The sequence below is a fragment of the Camelina sativa genome, chromosome 11 (assembly GCF_000633955.1).
Source record: "Camelina sativa cultivar DH55 chromosome 11, Cs, whole genome shotgun sequence".
Lineage (NCBI taxonomy): Eukaryota > Viridiplantae > Streptophyta > Magnoliopsida > Brassicales > Brassicaceae > Camelina > Camelina sativa.
In genome coordinates this window covers 2799167-2824639 of record NC_025695.1, presented here as the reverse complement: position 1 = coordinate 2824639, position 25473 = coordinate 2799167, and the positions used below count along the sequence as shown (strand labels likewise).

At 35.7% G+C, this 25473-nt stretch overlaps 3 protein-coding genes and 1 long non-coding RNA gene across 25 annotated transcripts; all 4 read right to left on the bottom strand.

Moving 5' to 3' along the window:
- LOC104721272 lies at positions 378 to 8784 on the bottom strand. 21 transcript variants are annotated; one of them, XR_002034261.1, is made up of 38 exons: positions 8684 to 8784; positions 8452 to 8587; positions 8195 to 8273; positions 8054 to 8113; positions 7891 to 7966; positions 7735 to 7801; positions 7583 to 7645; positions 7459 to 7493; positions 7289 to 7339; positions 6962 to 7203; positions 6707 to 6835; positions 6513 to 6575; positions 6390 to 6429; positions 6086 to 6175; positions 5867 to 5974; positions 5688 to 5781; positions 5463 to 5559; positions 5326 to 5368; positions 5062 to 5217; positions 4875 to 4974; positions 4654 to 4713; positions 4434 to 4535; positions 4294 to 4343; positions 4037 to 4184; positions 3801 to 3863; positions 3600 to 3709; positions 3420 to 3498; positions 3021 to 3314; positions 2740 to 2925; positions 2521 to 2656; positions 2340 to 2411; positions 2122 to 2262; positions 1558 to 1943; positions 1332 to 1421; positions 1158 to 1202; positions 856 to 1086; positions 673 to 778; positions 378 to 581 (listed from the first exon to the last, which is right to left on the bottom strand). It is a non-coding gene; the product is annotated as an uncharacterized LOC104721272 (long non-coding RNA). The 21 variants fall into 21 exon arrangements; XR_002034263.1 differs by having other exon boundaries at positions 8717 to 8784; XR_002034265.1 differs by having other exon boundaries at positions 8713 to 8777.
- On the bottom strand, positions 11820 to 14536 carry LOC104721270 (pentatricopeptide repeat-containing protein At4g35130, chloroplastic-like). Its single transcript, XM_010439213.2, has one exon. It carries the CDS (start codon positions 14375 to 14377, stop codon positions 11960 to 11962), a length of 2418 nt encoding a protein of 805 aa, XP_010437515.1. The 5' UTR covers positions 14378 to 14536; the 3' UTR covers positions 11820 to 11959.
- Positions 14566 to 17296, bottom strand: LOC104721271 (DDB1- and CUL4-associated factor 8-like). Of its 2 annotated transcripts, none has more exons than XM_010439215.2 (5): positions 17026 to 17293; positions 16623 to 16874; positions 16391 to 16534; positions 15579 to 16304; positions 14566 to 14922 (listed from the first exon to the last, which is right to left on the bottom strand). In XM_010439215.2, exons 1-5 carry the CDS (start codon positions 17152 to 17154, stop codon positions 14692 to 14694), a joined length of 1482 nt encoding a protein of 493 aa, XP_010437517.1. In that variant the 5' UTR covers positions 17155 to 17293; the 3' UTR covers positions 14566 to 14691. The 2 variants fall into 2 exon arrangements, with proteins under 2 accessions (XP_010437517.1, XP_010437516.1); XM_010439214.2 differs by lacking the exon at positions 14566 to 14922 and adding an exon at positions 14929 to 15274 and having other exon boundaries at positions 17026 to 17296.
- On the bottom strand, positions 18681 to 20869 carry LOC104721269 ((RS)-norcoclaurine 6-O-methyltransferase-like). Its single transcript, XM_010439212.2, has 2 exons — positions 20038 to 20869; positions 18681 to 19215 (listed from the first exon to the last, which is right to left on the bottom strand). Exons 1-2 carry the CDS (start codon positions 20818 to 20820, stop codon positions 18892 to 18894), a joined length of 1107 nt encoding a protein of 368 aa, XP_010437514.1. The 5' UTR covers positions 20821 to 20869; the 3' UTR covers positions 18681 to 18891.

Below are 25473 nucleotides of genomic sequence, written 5' to 3'. Positions count from 1 at the left end.
TTTTTTCGGAGTTGTTGTACCACATGCTGCTCCACTCCTCTTGGAAGTACTGCCGCCGGCATCGATAGCTTCTGTAGGAGGAGGGAATGATGCCGAGAGTAAGACGAATGCGATAAGGAACATTGCTACGATCTTCATCATGTCTTATTGTTTGGGATTCGTCTTGTTTTCTAAGAGGATCTCTTACGTATTTATAGGATAATTAAGGGTTCCCATTGTATGGCATTGGCTTTTTAACTTCTTTTAGTCAACATGAACGTAATTAGTTGTTATGTAAATATAGCCCAAAAGTAATGCTAAATCGCTCTTTAGCTTTAGGAATTTATGTAAATAGAGCCTTCCTCTCTCTCTCCCTAAAGAATAAAAAAAGAAAGGAATTTATAGAAATGCTAGATTTGGGTTTCGTGTAATAACGTGGATCGTGTTTGTGTAATGCAATAACAACTTATCATAACCTTTTTCTAAAAACTTTCAACCTATCTTAGTATAGTTCATATATATAATGGTTCGAGAATAAAAGTTAACACTTCCAAAATAGTTCATTTTCTTCTTAACTTCTGAGTCCAGATCGAAAGCAACATCTATGAATTGACAAAAAGATTGGATTAAAATCAGAGCAGATTAATCATATATATCTCTAACTGCTATTGGTAAACTGAGTGTTTTTTTCACCTTCGATATGGTGAGTGCAGGGCTCCATTGTTCTTTCAGAATTGTCGAGGCAAATGCTTCCGTTGCTGTTGACATTAGGATGAAACACTTTTGTCCTAAACGCAACCTGCAAGAGAAAAAGGTTCATTTGAATTCCAATAGAACCCATTTAATGATTTCAATTTGGTGAAAATGATATTTCACCTTTGGTGGTTTGAAAGGATAATCCAGAGGGAAGTGAATGGTCAAGAGAAAGACTCCGCCTAGATTTTTCTTCACAACCACATTAAATGTAGAATCTGATAAAAGTATATTTTTGTTATTGTTTTAAATCTGTCGTAACCATAGTATTTTATAGTACGAAGTATATAGTTTCGAAATCCGAGTAAGCTTATCCCGAAGCAATAAATTTTGAATCTTTCCATGGTTTTATTCCTGTAACAGAGATTATAAGAGTCATTTATAAAAATTTCTCATATATATTAAGTGAAGCAAGTTAAAATTACCTGTGCAAGAACCAGCGCAATGCTGCTCCCTCCATCATTATTGGACTACAAAAAAAAAAGTCAAACGTGCATATGAAGAAGGTTAGTTGAAATGAGCTTGAGACGCAAATAAAAGCTAAAAATAAACTAGATGATCACACAGGAAAAATGCAAAAAAAAAAGGAGAATAATTACTAGGTGGGTAGAGCTCTGCATCTGAAGCCATCTAACAGGATTGATGAGCGAAGATTGTTGCCCCTGGTTACAGTTGTGCTTGTGCTATTCCTTAACCAACCAACCAACCAACATGAAACAATCGACGAAGAACAACAGGATTTCATCATCATATACAAAGCCAACACATGTGAAAAAGCTATCTGATACAGAATTAAGAGTCAGAGAATCAGAGGAGGAGACTTACTACGAGAGAGAGGAAGATGTAGGGCCGGCAAAGTAGAGGGTGGTTGAACAAGAGACACGCCATGTTCGAGAATTAGGATCCAGCGAGAGAGATTTTAATTGGACCACCCATGAAACACCTAACTCTATGGAACAAACGCAAGGCTTTGAGAGTTATAAGGCTCCAGGGAACCCTAATTCTCCATATAACGTACCTAGAGTGAAACATAAAACCTCTATTAAGGAACCATGGCTTTGCTTGCATCATCATCATCCCTCATACGGATTAGGGTTTCACCACCAGGAGTGATGAAAGGCAAAGAGAGAGAGAGAGAGAGAGACTCTCGTGTTTGCTTCTTCGTCATCTCTCTGATTCCGTCCGATTTGCTTCTCCGGCGGGGCCAAGACCTAACAAACAACTGTTAGACGGCATCTCTTTGGCATACATATCTCTTATGGTGGTACTAGTTACTATAAGGCTAGCTATGAGACTGATAGACCAAACTTTAAGGTGATAAATGGAATGAGAGATTCAGAGAGAGAGAAAGAGAGAGAGAGAGAGAGAGAGAGAGAGAGAGATATGAACCATATGCAGATCAGAATGAGAGAGAGAGAGAGAAATCTATCTCAGCCGCCGTTTCATTTCCTCTCTCTCCACAACCAGCATACACAACAGCATCAGTGTTGGAGTACTATGTATATAAGATGGTGTTGCCTTGCTATGCTTCTGCATTAATCTTTAACAAATCAGGTGACAATCTATATACGCAACACATAAAACTTAGATTCAGATGCTTTTAGCACCTGTTTGCTTCTGACACCGATAATCCCTAAAGTGCACCAGCAGCTCTTGTCGAAGCATTTGAACAAGGAAGGCTGCGCAATAAAATCATATATATGCAGATGAACAATCAACAAAAGTGATCAATTCCCCTTATATATGCAGATGAACAATGTAATCATATTAAACAAATTGGAAGCATACCAAACCTTCAACGCCACCAGCTGCAGCGAGCGATTCTCGATTCTTATCATCAAACAACAAATTCCATAACGCACCAGCAGCTTCTTGTCTAATTGCTATCCCCACGAGCAGCCAAATTAGCTAAAGCACGAGCAGCCTGGAAAATAAGAACACAGTTAGACCACAAACTCAGCTCATAAAGAAATTTTGTAAACTTATAATTATTGAAACGGAATTTACCTGTCCTTGCACTCCCTCGAACTTGCAATTCCGATCTAACATCACAAGAGCATGTACACTTGTCAACCAGCAGCTTCCTCCGCCACAAGTCAGTTCATTGACTTTGCCAACCAGCAAAGATTCTGATTCCTCCTTCTTCAGCAGCAGACTTTGCAACATAGCATTTACCAACAAATTTGCAATAGCCTTTAAAGCCAGATAAAAGGAAAATGTCAAGTGTGTCTAGTCAAAAGTATCAAAATTCCAGAATGAAAGATGACAAGGCAAACAGAAGAAGCAACCTTTGCAGCTTCTGACTGAAGCTAAGCCCTTCTCGCCACGATTTCGCAAGTTCTAGAAGAAGACGGCTACCTCCATCTTTCATAACTGCTTCAGCTCTTCCACAGTCTATACTAGCATTCTCATCTTCGATAACTACGAAACTTGCAAGTCCAGTAGCTGATCTCTCTTGGACATCTTACTGTGAGCTTTGCATTAAAGTAAGCAGCAATGCGGCTCCTTGATTCAACCTGAACTCATCCAATCCTTGTGGAAGTAATCTTTTGACCGCCCATTCCAGCTACTCCCTCAACCGCCTGTTTATGAAAAAAAAATTAATGGAATTATAGACAGATGAATTGACATAAATCCCCCACTTAACATAGTAAATTATTATTTATGAATCATCTCATCTTGTTTACCTGGTTGGCTAGATTGTAGAAATGGATAATGTTACGCATCATCCTCACGCACTTGTAGAAAGGGCAGAATTTGTCATATCTGCCAAAGATTCAACCAACCAAAAGGTTTAAGAGTGAATAACCTATTCAGAGAGAAAGAGAGAGAACTAAACCAAAACGAAGGCAGCCAACAAATCTTACGGCGTAAACGCGTTTTGAGCAAGGTAGTCTTCCCTCTGTACCTCTCTGGCCTTTGTCATGATGATGTCAATGAAATCTGGGTTGACCTTCTCATAGAAAGATTCCAATGCCTGAAGAAGGAAATAGAAAAGCAACTTTTTATATACAAGCAATCGATATAGTAAACCAAGACAGGTTTAAACTGAGAATATGTCAGTATACCGTTTAGCATACGAGGCTAACAAGGCTTGGCCATTGCTTAGCTGGCTCGAAACCCCAGAAGACCTGCAGAAGAAAAGAAAAACATAAACAATGCTAATAAGAGTCTGCGGCAGTTCTAAAACCAAACACCATCGGATTTATCTCAATCGAGATCCATGAATATGCACATGTACAAATTCAGCATTTTAATCTTCCAGTTGATAGGGAAGCAGCTATGAACTGACATAATTAATTACCTGCACAATAACAGCCTGAAAAAGTGAAACGCAAATGATTACCAGTCGTCCTGAAATTTCTCTCAATGCTTCTGCCCAACGGGAATAGAGTCTGCCATCGTACTAACAGTGTATCCCATATCTCTAAAAGAGTCAGCAATTATGATTCCTGGAGTTCACATTACAAAAACAAAAAAAAACCAAAAAATATTGGCAACGTAAATTAAACCATATGCAGATTCAGAATGAGAGAGAGAGAGAGAGAGAGAGAGAGATACCTCTGCAGTTTCATTTCCTCTCTCTCCACAACAGCATCAGAGTTGGAGTACTATGTATATATATAAGAGCAAATATTAGCTTTGAAAAATTCAAAATATCCAGTAATTAAGTGGAACAAAACCAGAGTGTCACAATTTACCTTGGAAAGTGTCTGGCAGACAACAGTTTTCCCACAGCCAAAAGCACCAGGAATGATACAGGTTCCACCAAGAACAGAAGGAACAAGGGCATCAAGGACACGCTGACAACAGGAAAAGAAAGCAATCAACAACACACATTTTCAACTGATTATCAAACAAACCAATTTAATAGCTTAAAAGTTACGCTTGTTAGTAGGAAGATTAAAGATTAATGCAAACCTGAAGCACGGTGTAATAAGATTTCTTGATCCCCTGTTATTCAAGCTCTATCACTGTATCCTGGGAAATGAAAATCACCAACAAACAACCATGAGCAGCAACAAGCAAACATGATCTCCAGCAGGAAGTGATTTACCACTTGATCAAGTTGAAGGTAAAGAAATCGGAAAGATAGCATTTTGAAATGTATCAATTTTATCATTTTGTAAGAGTAACTTAACCTCTTAAGGAACCTTGAGAGAATATTAACCAGCTGGAGCAATGTAAGTGATCTTCCCCAAGGGTAACATGGTGATTCATCAAAGTGTTCTCAATGACGGGCTGCATTCAAGAGTTATATATGACTATCAGGAAAGCATCCCATATATTATATATAAATTATAACCAAGAGGGTGATTCAGCTCTTACCTCAAATATATGTCAGCGCCACAAGAGGTACAGATCGGCAGAGCTCTGCATATCTAACCGGATTGCTGAGCACTGCATCATCCAACTCCTGTGGCTTGTTAGGAGTTGCCCTGGATTGATCACCCAATGGATTAGCATCAAATACGAGACAAGCCCCTAAAAAAGATGTGTAGTGATCAAATGCATATAATCTGAAGTAAAGCCCACAATTACAGAACATATATAGAAACACAGACTAAGTGTTTGAAATTGGAACATACATACCTGAGTAATAATGTCAGAGGCAGACACAACAATCTCGTCGTTTCTGTAAGAGAAAGAGAGAAAGTGAGAATTTCAAACAAGAAGAAGAAGAAGAAGAAGAATGGGAAAGAGAGAGAGAGGGGGAGATGAGAGAGTACCAAATTGACTCTCTCGTGTTTGCTTTGCTTCATCTCTCCGATTTCGTCCGATTTGCTTCTCCGGCGCGGCGAAGACCGAGAAGGGAAGACCTAACAACTGTTTGTGTTCAAAAATTAGAAGAATAAAAGATGACCGGAGAAAACCGGGTTGGTTATCGAATTAAAAAGAGAGACACGTATCGGTTATTGGAAGTTAAAAAAGAGAGAGAGAGAGAGAGAGAGTACCTTGGTGGGTCTCTTGGTTGCTCTTCTGCTGATGGACTTGTTTAGTAAGAAAGGGAACAAGCCCATTTGTTGTTGTCCGAAGCTTCTTCTTGATCTGTTGACACGAAAAACAACATAAAATAAGATAACCGGATAAAACCGGTTTGTTAGTTATCGAACTAAACGAGAGAGACACGTACCGGTGAGTTGGAAAATAATTACCAAACCAGGGCTCTGGTTTGGGTTTCTTCCGCCGTCGAACTTGTAGGGGTCCGCCACCGCCGCCGCGTTGCTACACCACCACCAATCTGAAAAGATCGAAGAAGAAGAACAACAAGATTCTATCATATTCATCCTAATCGTTTCAAACTACTAATTCGTGCACTTAAAATCTGAAGAAGTACAAAGTAAGAAAGAACCTGAGCTAAGGCAGTGCAGGTAAAGATACGGAGGCTGTGAGGTGTTCAGTGTTCTTGTAAATCGAGTCTTCCAAACGTGTCCTCGAAAACCTGCAAAAAAAAAAAGTTGATCTGTGAACAGTATAAATATAAGAAAGGTAAAGAGGAGTCTGTCAAAGAGGCAACAGGGAGCAAACAGATCAAAGGCAACCTTCAAGAAACAGAGACATAACAGAACAAAGGTTAACAACTTATATGCTTGTAGTAAAGAAGATAATAAAAAGACGACAGACCAGAAGAAAGATTTTATCATATCAGAGTGTACCTTTGGGAAGACCTTCAAGGCAAACCTAGAATATGTCAGCCTGTGAATGTATGCAATCAAAACACACACATAAAGAGGTACCAACTTTATGAAGATAGTTTGACATCATAAAATAAGACATACTATATATGGTGGGTGAAGCTAGGAGAACAGGAACAATCAGCACCATTATCAATTGCACTTCGTCTCAGGGCATTTATTGAACCATAAGGCAACAAAAGAAAAACCAATTCACCAAAATAATATGAAAATCATCAGCACCAAGTGAATATGTAACGCAGAGAATGACAAAAAAATATGATATGTTCTTGACTAACCTTGGTCGGTAGAGCTCTGCATCTGAAGCCTATCTGAATTGCTGAGCAAGATTGTTGTCCCTGGTTACATATATCAGATAGCCAATCTATTAGCATCAAACACGAGACAAGCCCCTCAAAGTGTATACCCTGAAATAATGAAAAGAAAAAATAGTTGTATCAAGTCAACACACTTAGAACGGGAAGAATGAGGACTTCAAAATGTAGGATCTAACCAAGTAATTATAACTATAAAGAAATATCAGTTATCAGTACCTCATATGTATCAAGCAATGAGGGTTTCTCATAGCAATCCAGTCATGCCTCTCATCCCACCACCAATAACCTTGCTTGCATCCTGAAGAAAAAAGACACAAAAATCTGAAGTAACTAAGGAGGGAACAAGTAAAAAAAGTTGAGTAAGATCAGTTGTGCCCTGCATCTGCATCTGAAGCCATCACCGGATTGTTTCCGCTGGCTACTCTCCAACAAAGGTTGTTTAGCTCCATCAAGTCCATCTGCAATAATTAAGAGTAAGTCATTAGGAGAAGGAAACCTGATCATAATTAAGCATAAGTCATTAGGAGAAGTAAATCTGATCACATCTCCATCAAGTCCAGCTACAATAATTCAGCATAAGTGTTTTTCCATATACTGCAACAAATTGGAAAACAAAATAAGACACATGCATGAGAACAAATCATATACACATCACCACAATAGAAAATCTCTGAAAGTCATTATGGGGAAATAAGAAGAAGATGTAACCTTACCTCTAAACAGATGATAGACGAGAAATATCCACGATCTGCATCAAAGAGAGAGATATAAATATCAGTTTTAAGCGTACCAACAAAATTAAACAAGTTAAAACGGACAAATTTTAAGAACAATTACTCGTCTGGGAAAGAATTTGTGGAGCATCTCTCATCTGAATGTGTGTGTACACAGTAAGAACATCTGGGAGCACACAAGAAACAGAGTATCAACAATCGCCAATATTAAGGTAACCTGAAAGATAAACTGAGCAGAAATCATAATGTCTAAACCTGAAAGTTAAACTCCCACAATGTTTTCTATTTGAACCTCTGTCAACAATCCAGGTGCCTCCTCGATCTGCATCAAAAGAGAGACTGAGATGTTAATTCACTTATATATAGAGGTATATTAAAAGATGTATTAAGACTTAAGAGGAAGAACAAAACCCATGAAGACTTTAGAACAGGGAAGAAGCGTGTCCATCAAAGCCATACACTGATCGATCAAAGCATCATCCAATACCTGAAATAACATAGCAAAGAAGTAGAATTCACATGAACAAAATAAAAAGCCTTGAACGATTCAATTTAGAAACTAAAGAAACCAAACCCGGAAGAGCAACATTGAATGAGAGTGACAAGGAAGGATCAGTCAAAGCCATCACACGATCTGCAATGTTAAAATTCACTTATATAGGGAAAAAAAAGAAAGTAAAAGATGTATTAAGACATAAGAGGAAGAAAAAAAAACCCATTAAGACGTAGCACACAGAAGAAGCGTGTCCATTAAAAAGCAATCATCACCGATCGATCAAAGCATAATCCAAAACCTGAAAAGGAAAACAGAACAACAAGTTAAAAACCAAACCCTAAAAAAGAAGCAACTGTATCGATTCAAAGAAAGACACCAGAGACTAGATCGTGTCCATCAAAGCCATCATCACTGATTGATAAAAGCAAACCCTAGAAAATTCAATGATCGATTTTAAAAAAAAACAAGAATTTCACCACCAACGAGACGAACGAGTGAAGATGCTGTACTAGAGAGTCAGAGGAACAAAACCCCTGAAGACGTGGCACAGAGAAGAAGCGTGCGTTTCAATCAAAGCCATCGTCATCGATTGATAAAAGTATCACCCAAAACCTGAAAAAAAGAACAGAACAACAAGTTAGAAGAAACCAAACCCTAGAAAGAAAAAAAAATAAGCAAGTTTGAGATTGAAATAAAAAGATCAGAAACTAGTTTTAGAAGAAATCCTGGTCCACCACCAACCAACGAAACGAGAGAGCTTGCGGAGCGGAGAGACTTTACCACTCACTACATAGAGGAACGAAGAAGAAAGAAAGAAATAAAAATAGCGATGAGAATGAGAGAGCGTATTATATTTATAGACGGCCGAGATCTAATCTTATTCACGTTTTAACGACTAAGATTAAGTCGGTAGTCAAACCAACGTTGACTCTTTTGTCCAGCTGGCAATATTTCCTTTTCCTAGTTTTTTTTGTCATCAGTTTATTTTTCTTTATAGACGGTCGAGATCTAAAGCATTCATGTTTTAACGGTCATCGACGTTAAACCTACAAAGTCCAGCTGGCAATTTCCTTTTCTTTTGTTTCGCAAAATCCCTTTTTCTTTTCTTTTGGTTTGGTAGATTTTTTTATGAGACCGTTAGAGAGATTTTATTCAGGTTAAATCTATATGTATGAAAAACCAAGTAAATCAATATCACCAATATAGATCAAATCATCATCAGGTTTATTAGGTTTACATTGGATCTATTAGTGGTGCACAAAAAAAAACATTGGATCTCTTAGTGGTGCACAAAAAAAAAACATTGGATCTCTTAGTAATATTTTCTAATACATATAGATTTTCTAACATTTGTTGAATAAGTACATTGGTACCAAATTTTCAAATAGTAACATTTGTGGAGACCTAGTTAAAACATAACTATATGATTCAGTTTGAAGGAAAATTTTGATTTGTCAAAGTGCATGTTGATCCGATAGGAAGCCACACTAATTGTAGATTATGATAAAAACATATATTTTTTGCACTGTTCTACTCTCCCCGTTCTTTTAAATATGATATTTTATGCTTATTTTCTTTTGTTCTCAAATAGATAATTTTCTCATAAATCACATATAAACAAAATTAATTATGTTTTTGTTGGTTTTAACAATTTTTATTTTGTAGATTGTTTTTTTATTGGTTGAATTGCGTGTAAGTAGATATTAAATGGTACTTTTTGTTTAAAGAATAGACAAAAATTAAATGATTCTTTGATCTATGTGTATAACTCTAAAATTCATATGATAAAAATAGAGATAGTATTTAGTATTTATTGTATATATTATTTAATAAAATATTAGATTTGAAGACCTAAACAATATATAAGTAAACAAGGCATTGTCGTTGTGGACGCCACAAAATTTTATAATTTTTATTAGTAGTAGAGATATAGTTGTTTATGTTTATTAATTCAAATAATAAATTGTTACTATGTTCTGTAAATGTACATGTTTACAATCATAGGTCATAAAAATCTTGTGGCTTTCTTTGATGGCGGCTTCCAGATTGGGGACCTTGTCGGTCAGAAGGAGGTTGTCACTGAACTCCCAGTGTATGGTTTTGTGAGTGAGATCAGCAATAGAGTTGCGAAAATTGCCTGAGAAGATGGGACCACATGCGTGGTATAAATTTGCTTAATCTCTTTGCTGCTTTGGCTTTTATGTCCTAATGGTGTGTGTTTTGCTCCAGTATGCTGTTCGATTTTACTAATGGTAACTTATTTTCTTGTGATAAGGTTCATCATGAAGACATAGAGAATCTGCAGTTTACGTATGAAGGTTCTGTTGCAAAGTTTGAACAAGCGTTCCCTAATGTGATGAGTAGTGACAATGATTCTACCAAGGAGGAAGATGGTAGTGACGACAATGACATTAGTTCTAGAGACGAAGCAGTCCCATCCCAATATTTTTTAGCCTCTAGATGAACTAAATTTTTTAGACTCTTTTTTCATAGTTAACTTTTTTTTATCCCTTTTATTCAAAAGATTAAGGAGTGGACCCTTGGCTTTGCCCCTCCCGCCACCCCTTTTATCACCACACTTATTAGTAGTATTATTGTATATATTCGTGATCAACAAAGACATCATACAGTAGATTAACAAATTAGCATTATGTCAAATTGATTATACAGAAAAAATCACTTTATTGAATGATAATTAATAAGATGCACCTACTTTATGTAGAATAATATAATATATATTGGTTTCTAATTAAGCAATCTCCAACGGTAGTATGTAAGCAAATTTCTTAGATATTAAAGGGAAAAAAATAAATAAAAATATGGAATAACCTTTTTTTTTTGGACAAACAAATATGGAATAAGCTAAGAATTATTTCTTAGCTATGATATTTTACTGGTCTCAATGAGTGGAGTGTTAGTAAAAAAAGAAACGGTAGTATGTTAGCCATTTTTTTTTTGTTGATTTTGATTATATATGTGCAGGCAAATGTTGATGAGGCGGTAGAGAAACTCAAATCCAAAGGGATTGATGCATATAGAATCGTTTTGTCATGTTTCCAATGCTCAACATCGCCGTAATCTTGCTGGATTTCAACCACAAGGATCCCCCCCCTACACGAGTCTGTTCTTAAACTTTGTCCCTTTTTTAACTATTATTTGTTATTCAATGTCTTTTTATTGAATATATATATCTCTCTTTGATGCAATTCAGATCGTGGAGGCACCGGGGGGACTAATATGATAAAGTTTTTACCTTTATGTGTGTGTTGTTATTACATATATTTACAAGCTGACATCATTGTTCGTGGTTATGCTGGTTGGAATTCTAGGTTCGCTTGGAAGGTCTTAACCAAGTCTCCCAAAGGTACGCTCTCTTCTTTTGACACTTCTTCCTTACATCTATACACCTTTTTGCCTTATCGGTTGTTTTATTTAATTTTGGCTAGTTGTTGGTCCTCTGTTTCTTGTGTTTTCCAGATGAAAATCGTCATTGGTCTGAAAGGTGATGAGCCAGAACAAATTTACATGTGAAGCACAAGCAAATGAATTGACAAGGATCGATTCTGAGTTCCAATCTGAAAAGTCTTTGAAGCTGGAGGATGTGCAGATCTTAGAGTCATGCATTCTAGATACTGAAGATGGGATTGAGTCACTCTCTAAATCATTGATTAAATACAGTCTCGATTCTTAACATCTAATAGGTCACTGTGCCTACAAACTTTTTGTACAACATGTAAATGTTAATTAACACAGAGACTAATACAAGATTCTTTCACATACTTAATTTTTGATTTCTTCTCAGCTTTTATCAGGATCAAACTGTGTGTATATGTCTAATATTTTGTTATGTTTTATAATTATCTCTATTGTTTCTCAGCTTTTGCTCTGTTTTAGCAATAAGAGGAAATCTTTTTCCATATAATTTGCCAAAACATGTTTTCTTCTTTTTACATTTGTTGGATAACACCTACTTTAGCACCTGTGTTACCAGTAATTCCCACACGAGCAGCGACCATTGGAGAAGTTATGAAAAATCTTGGAATCTCCCACAACGATCTCTCTTCTCGTCATTTTCGACGCCTTTTCCAAGAATTCATGACATTTTCTGCAGATTCTCGTGTTATTCCTCACCATAACTGTTCTGCCTGTTTCCGTAGAGATCAAACCAAAACATGTGGCGAGCCTTACCGAATGTCTTCTTGGTGAATTGCTTATGCTCTTAACTAGAGTCTCTGGTCTCAACTTTGAGACACAGTAAACATAAGTGTCTTCTTCTTCTTCAATCATCCTTGTCACAATATCTAAGACTTCATAGATCTTGTGTGTCTCAACGTGGGATCTGTCTCCATTTGTGAACACATGAGTTTTGCTCTTCGTCTCAACAGTACTGCGACTTGGTGTTCTGGATATGTCATGTCTCTCCATGAGAAGCTTAATCCTATTTACATCTTTCCATCTTCCAGCTTCTGCATACATGGTCAAAAGCAAGACATAACATCCTGTGTTATCGTGTTCCATCTTAAATATCTGTTCTGCAGCGAATTCAGCTACGTTTATGTCAATGTGGTTTCTGCTTGCATTTAACAAAGATCCCCAAATCCTAGCTGTTGGCACAAATGGCATTTCTTCAATGAATCTCTTGGCTGCGTTGAAGTTTCCTGTACGGCCAATGAGATCCATCATGTACCCATAATGCTCTATTCCAGGATCAATCCCGTATTCTCTTTTCATCATCTCAAAATATTCCCATCCTTCATCAACCATACCAGTAACGCTACATGCTGCTAGTAGTGAAGCAAAAGTGCTCTTGTTTGGATTTACTTTAGAAGAATTCATCTCTGAGAATAAGCAAACCGAAATTCTCCCAAAACCGTGTACTGCATAAGCCATGATGATGCTATTCCATGAAACAACGTCCTTTACCAAGACGTGGTTGAAACATTTTCTTGCATCCTCAAGGTCACCACACATGGCATACATGTGAACCAGCGAATTCAGGATGATGGTGTTTGACACGTATCTGGACTTAACAATATAAGCATGAATTTGTCTACCTTCACTCAAAGATAAACATTCTGCATAAGCTGGTAGAATACTAGCAATTGTTGTGGAATCAGGTACAAGTGATGAATCCCAGAGCTCTTGAAATAGCTCCAAGGCTGAATAGTTCTTCCCATTCTGCACATAAGCAGCAATAATCGAGTTCCATGAGACCAAATTCTTTTCAGCCATTCGATCAAATATAACCTCAGCTGATTTTAACTGCCCACATTCTCCATACATATCAATCAGAGCAGTTTCCAATACTAAATGAGGAAAAAAGCCTCTCCTTATTGCATACCCATGAATCGTTCGACCCTCCAAGATCCCACAAGCAGGAAGTAGATTTATCAATGTAATAACATCTGGCTGCAACCCATTTTGCTCTGAAATCTTCTGAAAACAGAGAAAAGCATCAATGACTCGTCCATTTCTAGCATAACACCCTACCATAACGTTCCAAGCTACGATGTTCCTCTGGACCATACTATTAAATATCCTCTCTGCATAATTCACTTCACCGTATTTACTGTACATGTCAAGAACTGATGCCAATACCATAACATCACCCGTTTTAATCCCACTTCGAAGAGCATGGCAATGTATCTCCTTTCCCATTTTTGCACTATACAAATGAGAACAACAAGCACCTAAAGCGCTCATAATACTGAACCTATCCGGTTTAAATCCACATATCAACATTTCTTTAAACAGCATCAACGATCGAGAGCCATCTTCAAGTGCAAGATATCCAGAAATCATAGAGTTCCACGAAACAATGTCTCTCTCAAGCATTTCTTCGAACACTTTCTCTGCATCCCAAGCACACCCAAGCTTCATGTACATTGATATAAGAGAATTACATACATAAACATCTAAAACAAACCCAAGCTTGATCACCATCGCGTGAATCTTCTTCCCATCTTCTAACGACGAAATCCCAGTCACAGACTTAATCACGAAAGGATAAGTAAAAGAATCAGCTTTGATTCCTGCAAAAACCATTCTGCAATAGAATTGAACCGCTTCAATGTAAAACCCAAAGCTAGTGTAACCTCTAATCATCACATTCCAAACGAAAGCATCAGCTTTGTTCATTTCATCGAACAGTTGGAGTGCATCATCCATGAGACCTGAATCAGCAAACCCACGTAAAGCGCGAGTGAGCGCAGGATCATTGACCTGCTGGGATCGTTTCCGAAGACCTACCCGGGTTGGTTTCGAGAGTCTATAGTCGAATTCGAGATTACGATTACCATTTTGCTTCCCCGTTGTCTGGTGATTCTCAGAAGAAACACACTTGCACGCTTCGCTGCTATTGAAGATACGGTAGCATCGAGATAGAAGAGTCGTCGCAGCCATCAAATTACTGGAAAATTGAAGATTCAAGCAAATTTGTCTCTCGTCGGCGACGCCGTCGTCGTCGTCGTCTTTTGCATCTTCGTTTTCTCGCGGGAAAATGTTCGGTGCTCGTAAAAACCAGTTAACAATGACGTCATTAATCTATTTTTAGAGTTTTTAATAAAATTATGAATTATCAGAAATTAACCGCTAATTTTTTATGACGTTGCAACTTTATTTAACGATGAAGAACAAAAAAACAAAAAAGAGTGCATTTGTTTGGTTTCTAAAGGGACTGAAACATATATTTACAAATTTCATTTCCAAAGTAGTTTTTAAGAGAAGAAGTCCTCATGGCTATTACCATCGTCATCATCAGTTGCATTCTCATCGCTGCTCTCATAATTGAAGGTGCGGATAAGATCAAGAAGTGCTCTTCCACGGGATGGTTCTCCTTCTCTCTCTGGACTACTACTGCTTCTTCGGCTTTGCATCGCGAAGAGTTGAGACAACAGTTCCCGCCGTGTAGATACACGGTACATCCATCTCCTAGGCGTTCGCTTGGGCTGGAACACACAAATTTCAAACATCATCATCATCATCATCTTGATGACTGCCACTAACACTATCAACAACATTTGTCTCACTACCACCATTGTTATCAATTTCATTAAAACATTCATCATCACTATCCATATCATCATCATCACTATCCATGTCATCATCAGAATCATTATCATCAAGTCCAATACTATAATCTGAATCATCATCATCATCATCATTATCCTCAGCATCATCAATAGATTCATCTTCCCCCTCGTTCCCATCAATAATAATATCCATTCCATAACCAAATAAATTGTCTTCATATTCAGGGGAGCTAAGAAAGGATATTAACCGACGAATGCGACTCGGTAACTGGATATTTTTCAAACATAGCAGCAGTAGCCAAATTAGTTTGGTGTTATGTTATCAATTTCAAATTTTCAAGCAAAAAAAAAAATATGCTAATCAGATAAATATAACGATCCACCACCTCTACATGCATTAAAACACACACAATTCAGGTAGCCTATATATAGTCCTAAAATGAAGTCCTATCTCTCCCCAATCAATCAGAGTATTGCACCTTATCTGTTTCACTGATTAGAGAAGGTTCTCTAGCACGAAGGGGGATAAACTAAACAATCATAATGTGAATTAATGCAACAATAAAGCATACCAGTTCGATGTTTTCAGGTAATATAGCTCTTTCAGCTGCCTTTGACGTCCACACCTTGATGTCACTTTCAATTCCACTACTGGCAAGCACAGGAATATGCGGATGAGGCTCAATACAGTTAACTACATCCCTATCTCCTTCCATAACACGGATTAGCTCCCCAGTTTTTTTCCTCCAAGTAAATATCCGCCCACAGTCTGACCCACTAACCACATATTCAGACCGAGGTCCAAAAAAAGTCACACCCTTAACCGTCTCAGAGTTCTTGTGACCCTTATAAACCATAGGAACTGAGTGTTCGTTCTCATCTTTCGAGGAAGACGCTGATTCTGATTTTGATACACTACTCTTGGAGGAGGCTGGGATAGGGTTAGACCCTAATCCCATATCGGGTGTGAAAAGATATATGAATTCGTCATTGTATGAAACAAGAAGCTCGCTTTGCTCTGAGAAAGCCAAACCCGTTATTCCAACATCATCATTGCCAATAAGATGTGGAGGGCAAAAGTGATCAGCAGCAGGGGTTGAACCGTTTAAACCGCCACCCTGAATTCTACGGATATCATAAAGACGAGCGTACTCGTTCATTCCCCCAACAACAAGGAGGTTAGAATTTCTCGGGTCAATCGCAATTGCGTTTAGATGGATGGCTTCCATGTTCCTCCTCTTAGGATCAACTGACTGGCAAGTGAAAAGTTCTGTAGGGGCTTCAGTCCTCAGATCAAACTGAAATGGGGAAAGAAACCAATTTGTTTAAATCGAATTATAAAGTAGAAATCCAAAAAAAGAGTGATGCAGCTACTACAACTCACACGTTGTACTAATCCATCTTCACCACATGTGTAGAATACATGAGGGTTTCCTGGCTCAATACATAGCTTATGAGCTCTTCCTTGATGCAAACCTAAGAAAGACGTCTTCACTTTGCCACCCTCAAGAATGTTAGCACGCCGAACCTATGAAATTTAGAAAGAAGTTAGAAACAAGAAGCTAACCATGTGACACAATAACATAAAAAAAAACATATGTAATCAGAAAAATTACCATTCCATCAGCAGCACAAGTAACAATGGTTCGATCATCAGAGAAAGGCATAAACTTTGCTTGAAATACGTTATTAGCGTGTCCTGAATGAAAGGAAAGCTTAACGTTCCCAAGTTGCCAATCCCAAAGAACGACACGCCAATCATCAGAACCCGAAATCAGAACATCTCCTTCACCATTGAAGCTAACGGTGTTCACACACCCTTTGTGCTTCTCTAGCTTCTTGTATATCTCAAGACGCAAAACCAAATTCTACATATACAGAACCACAATAAGAAAATAATGATTCAACATGTAACGATTCATTCAATTGGACAAGAGTACTAAAATCCACAAATTTCAAAACTTTCGAACTGAAGAGAGAATCAGAAGTGTAGGGGATTCGATGTACGAGGAAACAAACCTCGGAGGCGGAGAAGCGATTGGAGAAATTACGGGAAGAGATACCACCGACCTCTCGTCGCCAGAAATCAACAACAGGGTGATGTACTCCGTTAATGTTTGATCGGACCCTCTTCGCACTCTCACTCATCTTCCTTTGAAAAAAAGAATCGACGGAGATATGTCAAGAGATAAGATTCCAAATTGTCTCGCCGTGAAATTTTCCTACTTCGGGGAGAGAGAGAGAGAAGGAGATGAAGCGTAGTAGTGTACAGTGTAAAGCCCGTCGCCGGAAGAGAGGGGCGATTCTAGGATCATCCAATCATAACTTGACGCGTGTAATCACCCCCTCCCCTCATTCTTATGTCCTAATGGGCTTTTATTGGGCTTGTACATTGTTTTCGAGTTTCCTAATTTTTCGAGTTTATTTGTAGTATCAGATTTTATATGTGAAAGATACAAATAAAAACGACACCGTCTGGTACTACTGAATCAAGCCTTGTTTATTCTCTCGCACAACACAATTTATTCACGCGTTGTTGTCAATAATCACAAATTTATTGACGTTTTTTTAATTCAAAGGCAATGTTGGATTAGCTTTTTCCTCAGCTAGGGTTCAACCTTTGGTATCATCCTTTTAAGAGTGATAAGCGATGATAAGACTCTGAACATCATCAAAGTCCCTAACTACATGAGTCATATATCGAGCAAAGCCAGCTTTAGTAAGAAGAAAGTTCCACTCTTTCAAAGTCCTTTAATATCTTTGCCTGTGCTTTCAGTGAACCATCATCACCATGTCAAGCTGCAATTTCACGTGTTTACTTCTCATCTCTTTCTTCCATTATCATCCTATTTTTCTTCTCTCCGACCACGCAGTACTCCACTATCAACACTTTGCCAACGTTTGGTGGGGCAGCTTCTTTTCATTTCTTCAATACTATCTTTTATGCAACCTTTGTTTCCCCAATCGTGTAACCACCAACCACTGCGCCCATTCAATTTAATCACATTTTACGTATTAGACCACGTACGTGTAACGTCTTTCCCCACATATTTTTATAAAGTCTTCAATTTTTTAAGGAAAACAAAACATTTTGATAATGACGATCTGCGCAATATCCCCACTTTTTTCTTTACTAGTGGATCAGGAGTATCTGGGGAAATTAGTATTGGTTGCTTTATTTATGTGATATCTCATAGTGGTTTTTAACTATTCATCAATTGATTCTAGAGACCCCATGATTCTATTATGTGATTGTGTCATGTCTAAATTATTCATGTTTTTCTTTTTGGATAAATTTGGATCCAAACCCTTACTGAATAAATTTGTTTTGTTCTACTCTATCGTTTTGATCCAACATCCCGTCTTGTTGTATTGTATATGACATGAAACTTTATGTTAACAAAATTTTTTTTGAGTAAAAGTTAACTTAATTAGATTAGACTTGAAACCAGTTGCAACACCTCTTAATAGTTGATACTTGATACCAATATTGTTGCCATCAAGGCATTCTCAAGCTTTGTCAACAAACGTACACATATCAGCGTCGCTGTCAAATGTCTAGGAAACTTAGGGGGATGTCTCACGCGCGCTCAAACGAATCCTAATTCAGAATTTGGAGTGTTTAGACAACACTTATAAGCGTTTTATCCCAAAACATGCTTAAACCGAGAAAACAGGCTAAAACCGAGAGAAAACATTGAAAGGGAAGATACAAATAACAAAACAACACGGCTGGTACTGAAACAAGCCATAATTATTCTTACACAAGTCGACTATTCACACGTCGTTATCATTTCTCACGTACTACTAAACCAAAAATCACAAATTTATTGAGTTTTTTTTCAAAGGTAAAGATGTGAGATTCAATCTTTCATATCATCAATTTTAAGACCGATACGCGATGATGAGACACTGGACATCATCAATGTCCTTAACCTCGTATCGAGCAAAGCCAGCTTCTGTAAGAACAAAGTCCCACTCTTTCAAAGTCCTTTCTTTGCCTGTGCTTGTGTGAGCCATCATCACCATATCAAGCATCAATCTCACGTGCTCTAACTTCTCATCTCTTTCGTCCACTATCATTGTCTTTTTATTCTCTCCGATCACAGACTCCACTATCAACACTTTCCCGACAATTGGTGGGACAGCTTCTTTGCAATTTTTCAATATCTTGATGCAATCTTTGTCTCCCCAATCGTGTAACACCCACTGCCATCATTTATCACATTTTACGTATTATATATATATATATATATATATATATGATTCAATTATGATTGAAGAGTATTTTTGTGTTTTCCTTTCTTTTCTTTTTTTTCTCTCCAACCACACATAAATTTTTTAAAAACCACTCATTAATTCAATCGGTAGCCAATCAGAAAGTTAAATGTCTACTAATTAGTGTTATCCTGTATACTTTAGGAAAATCTGAAAACTTAAAAATGATTTTGACAAAAAGCGCAAAACAAATCCTTAAAGGAAGATTCTACTCTTCTCGCCTTGTTTATAAATTTATATATAAAAGATGTGTCGTCTTATGTATTGACTATCTGGGAAAAGTAGTAGTGGTTGCTTTATTCATTTGATACTAGTTGATAATTGATACTACTTGATAGTGTTTGTTAATTACTTGCTATTAATTGATTCGCTACTTTAATTTGGTGTCAGATCATATGTCATGTCTAAATTATTTATGATATAACGGAAGATAGTTGAAAAATAGAAAAAGTATAACCCACTTCTAAGTTAACAAAAATAGAATGTAAAACAAACATTATACAAAATAGAAAACAAATCAATATATAGCTTAATTAGTACGAGGCTTATATATATTGAAGCTAGAAAAGAATGATAATGTTTCTAACATTAAACTATAATTTTTTGTTTTAATAATTTTAACATCTATTCATTTTAATTGTGTATATGAAATTTGATTTTGATGGAAAATAGATGAAAGTTGTAAGGAATACACACTAGTTTTTTGTGAATAATAGTTAAAAGAAGATAAAAGTATGGAAAGGATATACTAACCTTGATGAAAACAGCGTCGCATGCAGGAATAGAATCAAACATATCTCCCTCAATATTAGTAACCCCATCCAAAAACTGAGCCACTTCAATAACATGAGGAAGATCAAAATTATATCCTTTGATCCAAGGAAACTCCTTTACAAGTATTCCCAACGTTTCTCCGGTACCGCCTCCTACGTCAACCACTGTATCCACACCGTCTAACAAGCCGTGACAAGCTCCGGCTACACGTGGCACCACTCGCCTTGTATCACAAGCCATGGCCTCATTGATCAGCTCGCTGAGGCCCGGGTTATCCTGCGCGAACGACCACACGTCTTTACCGTGCACTGCATCAAACGGTGGTGGAGTTGACCCGTTGACCGGAGAAGACACGACTGAGCTCAGTCTCAACCATGGGGCGAGCATCTCGGGTCTTGTTTCGAAGAGAACAAAAGGAGCCAGCGACTTGCCGTCACGCTTTGTGATCATCATACGGCGAGAGAGTGGTGTGTTAGTGTAGCCTGTGGCTAAACCATCTTTTATGGGGACTTCTTTGAAGAGTCCTTGGTGTACAAGAAACCTCATTATACGGCGGAGATGTGAGGGAGAGGCGGAGACGGCGGAGGAGAGTTCAGCTAGTGTCACGGGATGTGACGAAGGATGGTTTTCAATGGCTTCTGGTATTTTAAGATCAATGGCACACTTTGCAGCTGCGATATCTGCAAACCCAAAGACATACCTCCATATGTCTAGAGAAGCTTTTGCTTCTTCATCTACTATTTTTTTTTTAATATCTTCCATTTTGTTTCTATCAAGCTTTTGTTTAGTAGAGATATAAAGACAGGTGATATGGAGTTGAGAAATTAGGGTTCTCTTTTATAACCATCAGAAGTGGGGGCACAATGGTAATTTTGGTTTTATAAAAGATAAGTACAATAGTAATTTCAGAGCCCAACATGTTTTCATGAATTCAGTGTTTCAATGAATTTAATGTTTAACATCAATATGACATTTAAGAATTGGATTCAATAATTTCTTTTATCAGTTTATGACGAAAGAAGTTCAGACCACCTGTCGATTCCTTTTGTTTTTTTACTGCTATTAGCCCTTAATTGAAAGATGTAAAAACCAATGTGGTTAGATAAAATAAATACTAGTCGAGACAAAGAGGAATCGACAAGCTTCGGTGTTTTGGCCTACCAACTTAGATCCACCATTACATCCTGTATACATTACATGAAACTTAATGATAGCAATAATGACTATGAGTTAAATTCTACCTAATTTAGACTTAAAATCTTGCAATCCCTCTTAATGCATGTATTCCTAGCAAACCATTCTCAAGCTCTGTCAAGCAAACGAACACATATCAGCGTAGCTGTCAAATGTCTCGGACATGTGTCCTCTGCGCTAGACGACATAGACGCAATTTCTCAAATCTTATGCAAATTGTGTTAAAATTCGAGAGATTCTTTTTTTTTTTTTTTTGTAAACCAAATTTGAGAGATTCTTTCAATTCTCCATTGCATATGGGTTCTTGTTATTTATTCTTTTTTTTTTGGAATAATATAGGTACCGCTTCTTGTAAGCCTATATATTTTATTTCCTAAATGATATTTATACTTTATCAAGAAAAGAAAAAAAAAAGTAATGTAGAATGAATTCTATAATATATACATGCATGGATGAAATTTCTAGTGGAAATTTCGATAAATTGTGTATCAGTTATATTAGCCTTGCTTACATTATATATCTTTTTTTTGTCAAACTTACATTGTATATCTATGATTTTAGAAATGTTATATATCTCTATATCTAAATATTAAAATTGAGTACGATATCAAAACAAACTTTGGTGCAGTTAGTATATCATGTATATATATATATATATATTTATCAATGGTTAAAGAATGTGCGATTAGATATTGACGCTATGCGTGTCTTGATATCCTTCAATATATTAGTGGAATCTAGTACCAAAATAATGTTTAATGTAATTTTGCTAAGTCAGAAAATTACGAAAAACTAAATTTTGTCAACTGTGTCTGACACAATAGATGTGCATGTACGCTGATTAAGTCACTGATTAGGAAAGGATTATCACTAATGTTATTAAAAATTTGCGATGATTGACGCTTTGTAAGAAAGCATTTCCTTCAATAGATTAATGGAAAGCTTTAATCATGTAAGGAAATGGTGCTAATCTCGTGTGTTCTGTGGACGTCAAAGATGTTCTTTCTAATAAAAATAAACTCCGTGGTGGAGTGTCGCTAATCTCATGTACTGTTGCTTTTGTACCCTTTATAATTTCATGCATTTTATATGGTGCTGACGAGAAAGAAAACATTAAGATACAAGATTGTAAAACATAAATGGCAACTAGGAAGACAATGAAATATTAAAAGAAAATTCGCAGAGGTTTATTGGTTTGTGAGTTATAATTATTAATTCAAAATTTCTGTTATTGGATAGCTGATTTTTTAAATCCTAGTCAATATTATATGTCGTCATTGGTTTGATGTTTCCTTATTAATTAAAATCAATACTATTTGCTTTCTCTTTGGATTTAATTCATATACGAGGATGTAAATTTTCATTCTGAATGTATTAATATATAGTAGTTAAAATTTACATGTTTAATTTTAAATCCATTTCTATATCAATGAAAATGTACGTACATTTGGATGATAAGGTAGAAGAAAATTGTATATTTGGATGGCCTCTTTGGTATTTGTGATTACAAAAACATGGTGAATATAGAGCATCAAGTGCTTGAACACAAATATGAAATATCCTACACATCGTATCACTTGACTGATCTAAATTGAGTTGCAAGTCCTACATTAAACATGTTAAAAACAAGGTTGGATTTTTCCATCGGTTCGAATATCTTTGCAAAAAGGTAGGCACACAAAATTTGAAATATTTGGTGTGACGTTTCTATTGTCTGAGGAAAAGATTTCCAAACCACCGGTACATATTTTGTCTAAGCCTTTTTTGTGCAGGGGCCATGATCATGATCTATTATTAATTATGTCTCTTCCCTTCATTGAACTTGATATTTTTTCTCCTCGATTTGTTGTCAACTTCTTTCTCATATATATATAACTAGAATTTGTACCCGCCCACGCGCGAGATTTTAATTTAAAATATTTCTTATCAATAAAAATTATTGAACTCAAATATAATTATTTCAACTTTTGTGTATAAATATATAACTTACTTTACTCAGTGATACAACATATATATATTTTTAAGATAATATTTCTTTGTTATATCTATTTGCGATTTTACGTTGAATTTTAGTTAAAATTTTTATCAATAAAAATCATTGAATATGAATAAAATTTGAAGATTAAAAGATAAAACTATATAAATGATGTACTTATTTTACTAATCTATATATAACATATATTTTCTAGTGTTGCAATAATATTGTCGACAGTCTTCTGACCTTTTATCTTTAAAAGAGTTTATTCCATATTCATATCTCATCAAAACATAATTTTAAAAGTTCTAACGTCAATGTCGATCGTTGACCTAATTATAGAGACCATTTAAACATATCGATATCCTACATTAAATGTGAATATACAAAGTTTCATGAACAGTTTTACTGCTATGTCGCTATAATGAGGTTGTCAAAATGCATCATCAGCCATAATAGAATTTTAGACTAAGTCAAGAATGCTTAAATGATGAAACATTTAAACCCCATAATGAATATCTATTCACTAATCCAAGCTACATATTTTTCTAAAATCTCATATGTTATTTGCATATGTTAATTTTGTGATGCAACCCCAACTTCGTGTTCTCAAAAAAAACATAGTGTACTTTAAATATGTTGTTTTTGTCAATGTTTGGGTTAAAAACATTTGATAATATATATATATATATATATATATATATATATATGTATTATATTTGTTATATGTTTTATATCATGTTATAAAATTGTAGCTCCAATTGATAATATACCTTATGAGATCTACTACACAAATCACATGCCACTTTTTGTAACGGCTTGCATATCATTTTTCCAATATTTCCTGACCATTGATTTTTTTTTTTAGATAGATTATTTTTTCAAATTTCTTTTTCATAGTTTTCCCAAAAAATTGTGTGCCCCTTACAATGTATTTGTTTTAGATCAAAACTTTTAAGTTAAATAAAGTTAAGTAATTAATCTTTTCTTTCTTATAAGTAAAATTTAATAATAAATCTTTATGGTATATGTTTCTTAGAAACTAATGCTTCACTTCAATTTTATTTTCATGTTTAGATTTTTATAAATACGATTACATAACTTGTTTTTTTATTCCACTATGCATTAAAATCTTACTTACATTCTAAAACTCATTAACTCATTCTAAATTTTGGAATATAATCATTTTTTGCTTATAATTTTAATAATAACAGTATTACTAAAACAAATTTATATTATTATTTTATTATTTACTAAAAAAATATATTATTGTTTATACTGTTTTAAAATTTAATTAATTTTAGTTAATTCGTTTTTTATTTATTTTTACTATTATTAATTATAATTAATAAATATGCAATGAATGAATATTAAATTTTTTTTATGCAAAAAAAATTGATTAGGTAGATGCTGATGTGGAGGAAGGAGAAGGGAGCAAAGTTAACTTTATATATATATATAGATTTTTTTTTTATAAAGGTTTTGTTGTTGTCACTTTGTCAACATTAATCTTCAAATTGTTTTTATACCATTTACATAACACAGAGATCATATTTACGAGAATAATAAAAACTACGTTAAGGTAAACTGTTTCATTTAGGCCTTCACTATTTTTTTTTAACGCGAAAATTTTGTTTGCATGGCAAATTTTGATTTTAAGAATTATAGTGAAATTGTATGTTCCGTCAAACATCATTTTCTTATTTCTTTCATCGAACAAAATTGCAACAACAATCAGGGGTATATAGTAGTAATACGGTACCCATAACATATTATGCTTTTGACAGAGCGAACTTTCATTGGTCAAACCAGAATTAACAGGACATGAGTTATTTTTACAAAGCTTTTAAATTTCTTCCGTTGCTTGTATGTTATATAACTTACAAACATTTAATTGTTCTAACTAATTACATAATTTAATACCATTTTGATTTGCTTTCTAGCTCCATCCTATAAATTATAGTCTGTTTCCCTAACCAAACCATCCAAATATCAAAACAAAAGGAAGTTAGCAAAAAATTAAAGGAAGAAGAAAAAGAGAGATGGGAAACAATTCAAGAGCTATTTTCTCTTTAGTCTTAGTTGTAGCCTTATATGCTGCAATTGTAATCACTCCGGGAACAGCTCATGAACAACCACCGCGCTTGCAATCTCCTCCGGATTTTCCTATTGATTTGGAAAAATGTTGGTCATCTCTTTTCAATACTCAAGGATGCATATTGGAGGTCTTCAAGTCAGTTTTTTCT